This window comes from Taurulus bubalis (assembly GCF_910589615.1).
Source record: "Taurulus bubalis genome assembly, chromosome: 3".
Classification (NCBI taxonomy): domain Eukaryota; kingdom Metazoa; phylum Chordata; class Actinopteri; order Perciformes; family Cottidae; genus Taurulus; species Taurulus bubalis.
Window position 1 is genome coordinate 23,416,708 of NC_136591.1, and position 11,346 is coordinate 23,428,053.

The following is an 11,346-nucleotide window of genomic DNA, read 5'->3' on the forward strand; positions in this document are numbered from 1 at the left end:
GTTCTAAAAGCTGCTTAGTTATTGGGATAAAAAGCTGCAGCCTCTTGCTGCTCCTGTGGCACATTATTGCTCAGCCTTGATAGGCGAAGGAGTCTACTGCGTAGATGCTTGCAGATTACAGTATATGTCTATTTTATATCACCGGAAAGTCAATATCTTCAGTGATTGAAGTCATCACCCTGGGCTCTGGGAATCTGTGACAGGCACTTCACTATCTTCTGACATTTTACAGACAATTAATCAGGGGAGAAGAAAAAGTGATTTTAACTGAGGACAAAAATTGATTGCTGCAGCCCCTTTTTGCTCTTCTCTTAAGCGTTGCAGGTTGTAACTCTTAACAACATGCATCATGTGATCAAAAGTGTGTTAATCTAAACTACTAGAACTACTGTACGTGCTGGTTTGAGACCCCTGACAACTTACATTTGTCAAGCAAACATGTCAAATATTAGCTGGTTCCAGCTTTTCACGTATAAGGATTTGCATCTTTTCTCTATATTAAATCTTTTTTTTTAGAGTTTTGTACTTTGAAACCAAGCAATTTGAAGACGTCTGCTGGGCTTTTGGAAACCGTGACCTACATTTTTCAACAACAATTAATCCCCCAAAACAATGAAGGGAATTGTTAATATTTTTCTTATCACTGTGGGAGCAGCTTTGGCTCCAGAAAGATGTTTCTCAATATATACTACTGTCAATCTCTGCAGACAAACTGCTGGTTCCAATGTCTTCCCCGTGGCTGGAGCAGTGGCCCCTACTGGCCTCGAATGGTAGCAATCACTCTGGCTTCCCGGACAACAGTAGCTGCTTCAGCTCCACACAGAGCACCGTACTCAAGGGCATCGGCTTTGGAGGTGTGCCAGTCGTGCTACTGCTCGATTTCTCTGTCTTTTTGGTGAGTCTAAAAATGAGTGGTGTCTGTCTGTGCTGTGATCAAATGAGAGAAGACTGGAAATCTTTATGTATTATCTAGGGCAGCAAATAAAGATTATTTTAATAATCGGTTGATAATTTTTTCGATTAATTGATGAATCGGATAAGAAAAAAATAATCAAAAAAGCATTAATTTCAGTGCAAATTCACAGTGCAAAACATGTTCAGAACGTGCACAAACAGGTTGCTCCATGAACATCCCTGAGCTGTTTAATTAAAAAATATGTATTAAAATGGACTAACACTAAAAACATACACATGTATGCTTTACATCTGCCAAATGTGAGCCCTTTTTACTGTAATTGATCTCCTTGGAGCAGAGGCTGCATTTAGCATACCCTGCTTTATCAATATGTATGAAACACTGGGACAGAGGGAAGCTGTGCTGCTCCTCTCACGTCTGTTTTCACCTCCAGCTCCACTTCATCTCAGCCCTGCATCAAGCTGCGCTGCATATAGAGCTTCCTCTTCCTTAAACTATTTCATTCTGGGTCTCTTATGACCACGACATCACGTTGTTGGCTAAGTCCAACTACGTGATTTGATTCATTCTACTTTGAGTAAAAAAATAAAAAACCTGCGGCCAAATCCGCAGGTGTGCCGGTTTAACGTTAACGAGTGACAGCGTGAACTGAACCAGACCGGGGGGTTACGGCATGTTTCATCACGTAACGTTTTTTTTACAAGCAAGACTGAACTGTAACGGAACATAAAGTAACTTTAACTTTAACGACAATACACAAGACAAACACGTTAGCTAACGTGATAGCAAGCTGACTAGCTCCGCTCTTTTTCTTCTTCTCCGCGACTTATTGACGGCCGTAATAATCATGCGACACAACGACTCGATAATGAAATTCGTTGCCAAATCTTTTGAGACTCGATTTTATCGGTTCGTTGTTGCAGCCCTATTATTATCAACTTCAGGCAAAAAGACAACCCCTGCTAAAATACTTTGTTATATAAAGAAATATGTTAACTGAGACGCAAAGGTATATTATTTAAGTTGTGTTGTGGCACAAGGTGTCAGCTGATTGGTTCTTCTCCCGATGCCGCCTACAGGTGTTGCTGATTGCCTTCTCTATTATCAGGAGGAAGTTCTGGGACTATGGACGTCTGGCATTAGTTGCAGACAACGACGGGTCAGTTCATCATGTCGCGCACGTCAAATTTGTCATAGGATGTATCGTAGATGTGAAATTCGGAGGAATCTTTTTCGTCAAACTGATTTATTCCTTGACTTTGACCTTGTACTTTGTGTATCAGGTTCACTGAGTCAACACGTCGGCGCTATGGACGCATGTCATCATGCAGCATGGATGACCTCGAGTATGAAATGGTATGTAAAAAAAAATCTGGGTCATCATGTATGTATGTCTGTATATATAGATGTGTACAGTATATAGGTATATGTACATATCACATTAGGTCTTTTCACTTTATCAACACTTGATTTTTAAGATATCAAAGCACTTTTGTAATACTTTTAAATCAGTCTTGATTCCTCAAGAATTTACCAAGTAATCCTCATTGAATGTTGATGTCATCAAAATATCTCCCTTTCTGTTTAGGGATTCTGCTCCTGGCTGCCTTACATCCTTAGAATGGAGTGAGTGAACTTTGCAGGTCATTGTTTCTATACTTGTGCCTCAAGCAGAACTATTTTATCATTGTTTGTGTGTGTGTGTGTGTGTGTGTGTGTGTGTGTGTGTGTGTGTGTGTGTGTGTGTGTGTTGTGTGTTTTCAGTGAGGAAAAGATAAAAGCCAAATGTGGCATGGATGCTGTCCACTACCTGTCCTTCCAGCGTCATTTGATCGCCCTGCTGATGGTCATCACTGTCACCTCCCTCGCAATCATACTGCCGGTCAACTTGTCCGGAGACTTGCTGGGTACGTTTTACCCAATTCTCTGTCTGTTAGTTAAAATTGTAGTTAGCTCATACATTTTAAAGGCTATTTTATGTACAGAATGGGTCAGGTGTCCACTTCATAATCAGTGACTCGTCCCTAAAGTGTGTACGTTTTTGTGAAATCCGGCTGCTTGTATTCTGATCTTTTTCTCTTCATTGTTTCTGGTTTTCTCTCTTCTTAATCACATTTATACTGATAGTATGTATGTTTACTTCCAGATAATAATCCTCAAAGTTTCGGAAGGACAACTGTTGGGAATCTTCAAAAGGGGTAACTACTGTAGGACGAAAACAGTTTGGATATTCAAACAAATGTTTGTAGTGCAAAACAGTTTTGTGGGTTGCTCGTGACAAAATTTTTCTGTCATGTTCTGCCTCTAGAAACAACCTGTTGTGGCTACATACAGTATTTGCAGTTCTGTACCTGATCCTGACACTTGTTCTGCTGCGACGTCACACATCACAAATGAAAGGCATGCGCAGAGAGACGGTGAGTCTCGGACATCGAGACTTCAAGATATTTTGTCTAAATGTCTCTCACAAACCTGTACATTTCAGCTGTGTCCACATTACCTGTTTTACTCTCTCTGTTTAAATTTCACCCGTCTGTGAGGAGCTAAGCGTATCATGAAAGTCAGATTAGTGTTTGATTATATGAAGTCAATGCCGAGTGTCGCTCAGCTGTGATGGTAACTGAATTATCTCTTTCTGTTTGTAGACCAGAAGCACGTTGTTTGTGTGCTCGGTCCCGAAAACAGCAACAGAGGAAGATGTAAAGGCTCATTTCACGTGAGTTGAATTGAATAAAGTTTAATTTTCCTCTCGACGCAGTGTCCTTGCATGTTACCATAAATAGTAGCCATCTGCTCCATTCGTCAACGTCAGCACTGTTTTTGTTTAGAGAGGCGTACCCTTCCTGTCGGGTGTGTGCTGTGACCCTGGGCTACGACGTGGCCAAGCTCATGCACCTTGATAAGGAAAGGTAAGAGACCAGACCAGTAAACAACCAAATACATATTTTAAATTTGAACTGTGTATGTTCTCTGTGCAGCGACAAACTCACAGAGAGAATTTCCACCTAACTCAGCAACTCTACTAAGCTTTTTAGCATCTTATAGCTTATTATTTTAGTTGTATGCAACCACAAAGGACTTACTCTTTAATATTTAAATGGTTTCAGATGTTAGACGCATGTCTGCAGAGGAAATGGTTGCAAGCACCAGCATGTGAAGCATATTCCAGGCATATGCTGGTGCCACAAAGGGTTGAAGGATATTTACTCAAGCTTTATATTTACCAAGTTAAACCAACTTGTATGTCTTTGTTTGTCTTTTAATTATCTTCACCCCAGGATGCGAGCAGGAAAAAACCTGTGCTACTATGAGCGTGTTCTGGAGAAAAGAGGGAAACGTGAATTATTTAACCCCCGTTTTTGTGGTCAACTCTGTTGCTGCGCCAAATCTGAGAAGGTGAGATGGACCAGATTCTAGACAGTTTTGTACAGGGTGTCTCGATGCTTTAAATCTTTAATCTTTCATGTTACAATTTAGGATCAGAAAAGTACAAGCAAATACAGCGGGGGGGTTTCTTTTATGACTCTTGTGATAAAAGGTAGTATCGGTTGTATTAATTTAAAGTGGCAGTGAATGAAGCAAGGGCGAACAGTTTAACACCAAGTTTAATCTGTGTGTGTTTCTTCAGGTTGATGCCATTGAGTACTACAGTACTAAAGAAAAAGACCTGCTGGAAGAGGTGAGGAAACAGGCGGAACTGGTGCCACAGCGCCCCCTGGGGATGGCCTTCGTCACCTTGCAGACCGAGGCTATGGCCAAGTAGTGAGTACCAGTTTAAAGGTGTCTCTTTCTGTCTGTATTTTACTGCACAGGAGAAGTGAATAGCAGGAATGTCTGTAATACCTGATATAACACCTGACACGTGATAATCCAGGCCAGCATCAATGCAAGCAGCCAAGGCTGTCACCTTTTTATGTTGTCGGGTTGTCTGTCCGGTTCGTTGGGAACACAATGTCTTTGTCTTGATCTAAATCTTTCAACGGTCAAGGTCACTGTGTTCTCATAAAACATTTTTTTGCCCATAACTCAAGAATGAATATGCTCGATATGACAATTTTACACCTTTCTACTGGGTCAAATGATAAAGTGACATTTTGGATAGACGTGGATGTTAACTGCAACTTAACTGGTTGGAGGCACACAACAGCGAGGAGGTAATTTGAGTTGTAAAATAGTTTAGTTGATCCAACTCCATAGTAATAGTTTTTTTTCTCCATTTATTGCTCCAGTTTCTACTTTTTATATTGTGTTTGTCAGTGACAGTAACATGACGGTCATAACAAGAGATGATTGGCTGGCAGAAATCATGTGACAGTGCAGAAGCAGCAGTATTATGTCGGCTGACTCTGCTTGTTTCTGCCCCGCACCGATCAAGAGAGCGATCTCTCGATTTTATTATCACCGCATGACTTTTTATTGGGAGCAGGCCTTTGGGCGGCTGCCACTGATGAAAGCTGGTTAATGTGTATCACTAACAGCTGTCATTTACTCACCTCAGCATTTTGAAAGACTTCAATGCACTTGAGTGTGGTGGCACAAGCTGCTGCTGCGGGAGAGTGCCCCAACCTTCATCGGAGAGTGGGACTCTGAAAGTGAACAAGTGGAGTGTCAGCTTTGCACCCCATCCAAAAAATTTGTATTGGTAAGGTCTGAAGCGCCAACCCTTCACAAAGTTTGTTCTCTGTGGAGATCATATGAATTGCTATTTATAGTACTGGTGCCCTAAGGGCTGCGCAATAATTCAATATTATCATTAACTGACTTTTAGTGAAATCATATGATGTTATTGTTTTATTAAATTACCATGGCCAAAGTAAAAAAATAAAAAATCTTTTGAAGATTGAGTTTTCTGTCTTTTTCATAAGTGGAAAACAATCAATTCGGCAATACCATTTTTTTTTTTTTTTTTTTTTTTTTTTACACATGTAATCTTGCAATTTAGTAATATTGGTTGTACTGATTTCAACCATTAGCGATACCAATCGCTAATGGTTGAAATCTCCAAAATACCCAAAATACCCAAATACTGTATGCGTAAACATTTTGATTTGGTTCCCTGAGGAAGAGAAATATAAATCAGTGTGGGAGGAATTAGTTTGTAACTGTCGTGTTGCTTCTGTTTTTCCTTTTTCCCCATTCCTACAGGGACAATCTGTCAGTGAAGGGTTTTCCCTGGTTCATGCGCTATTTGATGATCAACTTTTCCCTATTCTTCCTGCTCACCTTCCTCACGACTCCCACCATCATTATTAGCACCATGGACAAGTTCAACGTGACGAAGCCAATCTACTATCTCAATGTGAGACTTTCACATGCAGACACCTACTTGTCACAGTTATGCTTTCAGATCTGTACAATCTACAAGTTTTTTTGTTTGTTTTTCTCACCCTAGAGCCCTATTGTCAGTCAGTTCTTCCCCACCCTCCTGCTGTGGTCCTTCTCTGCGTTGCTGCCCACCATAGTTTACTATTCTACAATTGGAGAGGCCCACTGGAGCAGGTATTGCACACACACACACACACACACACACACACACACACACACACACACACACACACACACACACACACACACATATTAGTAGTGCAGTGATTGATCTCTGTTTGTGGAGGAAACGTTGTGATCTAGTGCCATCTGTTTCTCAGGTCCAGTGAGCAGCTGAGCATGATGCGTAAACTGTACTTCTTCTTGCTCTTCATGGTGCTGATCCTCCCCTCGCTGGGACTTACTAGGTAATTTGCATTCCCATCATTTTCAATACGCAACAGCTTGCCCAGCATCCAGGTTGATTGTTTCTTCAGTAATATTGTAGTTGTCGTTTACTGTAGCAAACAGTGTTTGACAGATATAGTGATGAATGGGGAACTTTGATTTGAAAATTCCTCCTAGAACAATGGATATGTTTGTCAACTTGAATTCAGGAACAACCTTGCCTTACTTTTGATATTTTTTGTTTTTCCCCCCCATTAGTCTTGCAGTGTTTTTCCGCTGGCTGTTTGATAGAGAGTTTCTCTCAGATGGGAAACTGAGGTTTGAGTAAGTTATCTTTTCTTCTTTTTTTTTGCATCTTGACTTTTTAAAAATTAAAAAAAAACAAATTCATTCATGTTAATTATGGATTTTCTCACATTGATGATACGTTCATTATAAATTATTATATCAACTCGTATCATACAGTTTCAATTGTATCATGCGAGTTGCTATTTATTATTATTATTGTTATTTATTTAGTTGCATTAACTAGTTTTAGTTACTCAAGACTGCATTTTTGTATAGTCTAGTTTTATATTTTACATTGTAATGTAGATTGGTTGTTGTTTCAGTTTTCCTAAAGTTTGTTGAAACTGACGTGGTCAGAAACATATATGAGAAACAAAAGAAAATGTTTTTGCATTTAGCAGAGGTTTTTATGAGTGGACTGATTTTTACTTTCTTGAAACCCCTTAAAAAGTATTTTAATTTATCTAATTTCTTTGATTTTATAGTCATTTTTCTTTTATCTTTGTGTCTTCCCTTACACCAGGTGTGTGTTCTTACCTGACCAAGGTGCGTTTTTTGTCAACTATGTGATCACAGCGGCGCTGGTGGGTTCTGGGATGGATTTGCTGCGGTTGCCAGGGTTACTGCTTTACATCATTCGTATGGCGCTAGCCCGCTCTGCTGCGGAAAGGAAATATGTCAAACAGGTTTGTAAAGGCCTTGTCCATTAAAGGAACACTACACCTCAAAGTCATCAATGTATTTTACTGTATATCAATGTATGGAACAGAGCAACAGGGCCCACTTGTTCAATTCAGTTTATTTTATATAGCCCAACATCACAAATATAAGTTTGCCTCGGAGGGCTTTACAATCTGTACACATGACATCCCTGTCCCGGGACCTCACATCGGATCAGGAAAAACTCCTTGTGTATTGAGTCCTGCCAGTTATACATTTTATTTTGCAAAGTATTAGTGAAAATAGTATATGAAAATAGGTTTTGTTTGGGGGTTAGGGTCTTGGTACTTGTTCTGCTCACAGTTTCAGCTGGGAGATGTTTTCAAGCGGTAGAGAATCTTAAAACACTTTGTTCAAACTCAACAGAAACAAAATAAAACTCCCAGCAACCGTCTTGTTTAGTCTTTCCACAGTTTCAAAAATATTGGCCAAAAATCACCTTAATTTATCGAGTTAGATTTGAGTCATTCGTGTATTTTCTGACTTTAACTTTATACTGTGCATTTTTTCTATCAATTTAGTCAATGAAACTATACAGAACAAGTGGAAGACAGTATTTTCTTTGTTTGCTTTACTCTCAGACTTATCACAAACTAATCTTTTGACTTCCGTTTACAGAATCAGGCCTATGAGTTTGAATATGGAGCCATGTATGGCTGGTGCCTTTGTGTGTTCACTGTCATCATGGCTTACAGCATCATATGTCCTATTATTGTGCCTTTTGGTGAGTAGTTACACAAGCACGCACTCAGTAATAAGTTTGTATTATTACATTTATTGTATTAAAATGTAGACGTCTTTTTATATTTACTATTTTCTTTTACGGAGCCTCCCAGCAAAAGCATTTCACACGAGCGTACTTGTATAACTGGGTTGACGATAAACATCTTGAATAATGAATCGCAGTCCATCAAGTTCACGGCGTCTCTTTAGAAGATCTCACTTCTAAACGTATTTCCTGTGACGTCTTCAGTGGGGTTCTGAAAGGGCTGTGTTGTGTGTCTGACCCTGTCAGGTCTCCTGTACATGATGCTGAAGCACCTGGTGGACAAACACAACCTGTACTTTGCCTACCTGCCTGCTCGCCTGGACCGCCAGGTCCACCTGGGAGCTGTCAATCAAGCGCTGGCTGCGCCCATCATCTGCCTGATTTGGCTTTACTTCTTTTCTGTCCTCAGAGCAGGTAAGAAATGAGTGTGTGCTCAACCAAGTTAACTTAAAATAACAGATTTTGGCCTGAAGTGTGTGTGTGTGCGTGCGTGCGTGCGTGTGTGTGTGTGTGTGTGTGTTTTTCAGGTTTCTGGACCGCCACATCTCTATTCACACTGGTGGTCCTGTGTATCACTGTCTTCATCTGCGTCAGCTACACCTGCTTTGGCCAATTTAAGTATCTCAGTCCACACAACTATGTGGTGAGCATTTGGTTTTGTGTGCATACACTGTCACGGCTATGTCATCCCTCACACCGAGCCTTCATACTGTTTGCATTCTTTTGCAGGTGAAAGAAGAGGATGAGGATCCAGTAAAGGGAGTGGAAGAAAACACCATGGTACTGCACCTGTTCCATAACAAAGTCCACAGCGTGAATACAAAGATCAGATGTATTTAGGGCAGGCCTGATCTTAACTTAACTCACCTGAGCTTTGCTGTAAATTATATAACGCTATTTGTCACCCCTCTGGTTTGTTGTTCATTAACAAAGTGGAACACCAGAGCTTTTCAGGTCAATGTTTCATCTTTGCTAAAGCTGTTCTTGCAAGCTCATATCTAACACCTTGTTTGTCTTGTACTTTTTTTTTTCTTGCCCTTCAACATTCTTTAATATCAAAATCATTCTTTGGCCACTGCCTGCAGTATTGCATTATATACAGGGGTTACATCAGGAAGGATAAAAGAATACACAAAACTGAACATTGAAAAAAACGCCTTTTGAAGCCCTTTGTTTGTTTTCAGTACTCATCTCTTTTGTATTGTGTAATTACAGGTCTACCTTCCCAGAGTGCTTAATCCCAAATCACCTGCCAGCGCCACACAACAGGGTTCTAAACTTCAGCAGTCTTACGGCTCTACAGAGGGCAGCCCGGCCCACAGCTCCAGCCCAGTGACGGACAGCATGTCAGATGGCTGAAAAAGTAATTTTTCAACACTGAGTCAAAGCTTTGGAGTCCGGATGCCCACGACTCTTGACCGTAAATCTGCTTCCTTCATAAACATAAAGGGCCTCATGCAAGAATCCCTCGTAAACTTAAACATGAATAAATTACACTTCATAATTTTATTGATAGTATCCTGTTTGAAATTTAAATTATAGGCTAATATGATTCTAGATGTAAACATTTAGCCTAATGATATCACCAGTAGTTTAAATTGGTTGCAGATGCTGTTGTATAACACAACAATATCAATAGGAAAATTTCAAACCACAGTACAAATAAATGAAAGGAAAGTTCAGATGAGAGTACGAAGATGTTCTTGCATGAGGTCCAATGTTTCCGCGTTTAAGTCCAGAGTTTGAATTCACCCCGACCCTCCTGCTCAGACGCAGCATGTCCCATTGAGAGAAAATTGCCAGATGGTACAAGAGGGTTACGTGCGATGGATTCTAAAGTATCTTTTGGATAGATGCGAGTTAAAAGTAGCAGTGGGGGGACAAGTACAAGTCTTCTCTCGCCAATTCACCAAGAACTGTTTAGCCAAAACCTGCCATTTCCAACAAGCCGTACTGTTGGATTCCAAAGCTGGAGTCTATTATTTGCACATGCTGGAGCTTATTATGCAAGTATTACCAGAACAATCAAGCCAGCACTGATGCCAAAGAGGTGGCCATACAGAGCTTTCTGTTTGTTACTTTTGTTTCAGTTTAGAGTTCTTCACGGTGCCTTTTTTGTGATGCTTTTTTTAGGACAATGCCTGCCAAGGGAATAAGTAATATTGCCTCATGTTCATATTGCACTTTCTGTATCAAGAGAGGCCTGTTTTGTGTCTACTAACAAGATGTGTAATGAGACAAGAGAACATTTATATCTGTATTGCTGGAGATTTGCAACCAAAGCTTTTTGTTTAGTCTACACATGACGAGGGTGAGAGCCATTATTTTATATTATTGTTTAAGATAACAGGTCATTTCAAACAGGTCAATGTTCATTTGATTTATTTAATTTGTACTTAATGCTTTTTTAAATGTGCATTACAAACTAGGAACTGCATTTTTTTAAACAAATGTGTAACTGTGATTGACAATGTCTTCAGATTGAATATGTTTGTATGAACTCTTAGCTTTGTCTTGGCGGTGTACACGATGATTTACATGTCAACATTAATAAAAAAAACTTTCGTGCAGTTTGAGTACTACCAGGAACAACAAGTTATCCATATGCCATTTGGGGGCGCTGTTGAGCTGCAGTGGGGTAGTAAAACCACAGAAGTGAGGAAAAAGGACAAATGCAGTGTTGCATTGAGGATTTTTAACTTATTCTGACATTGGTATGAGCCAGTTTACTGGGCGACAATTCCAGTAGCTCCACCTCCTCACCTGATCTCTCACCATTGTCTCCCTTTTCGTTTGCTTCCTCTGCCCGAGAGAGAGAGAGAGAGAGAGAGAGATATTCTTTTTAATGAAAATCTAATAATCATACAAACGTGCACTGCATGACCCCTATACAGAAAGACTTGGAGACAGATTTGAACAGACATACCTCAACAAAGTCACA

General features: G+C 40.1%; 1 protein-coding gene across 1 annotated transcript; it reads left to right on the top strand.

Annotated features, from left to right (window-relative positions):
* Nucleotides 1–724: 724 nt before the first annotated feature.
* On the top strand, nucleotides 725–10,968 carry tmem63a (transmembrane protein 63A; the record flags this gene model as incomplete). The annotated part of the gene is made up of 22 exons (XM_079215470.1): nucleotides 725–895; nucleotides 1,996–2,075; nucleotides 2,200–2,272; nucleotides 2,505–2,542; nucleotides 2,681–2,823; nucleotides 3,063–3,114; nucleotides 3,225–3,333; nucleotides 3,562–3,632; nucleotides 3,745–3,825; nucleotides 4,195–4,312; nucleotides 4,545–4,678; nucleotides 5,415–5,558; nucleotides 6,062–6,215; nucleotides 6,309–6,415; nucleotides 6,562–6,648; nucleotides 6,887–6,952; nucleotides 7,440–7,602; nucleotides 8,255–8,360; nucleotides 8,652–8,819; nucleotides 8,933–9,048; nucleotides 9,135–9,185; nucleotides 9,621–10,968. 22 exons carry the CDS (start codon nucleotides 725–727, stop codon nucleotides 9,762–9,764), a joined length of 2,376 nt encoding a protein of 791 aa, XP_079071596.1. The 3' UTR covers nucleotides 9,765–10,968.
* Between the last annotated feature and the right edge of the window lie 378 nt (nucleotides 10,969–11,346).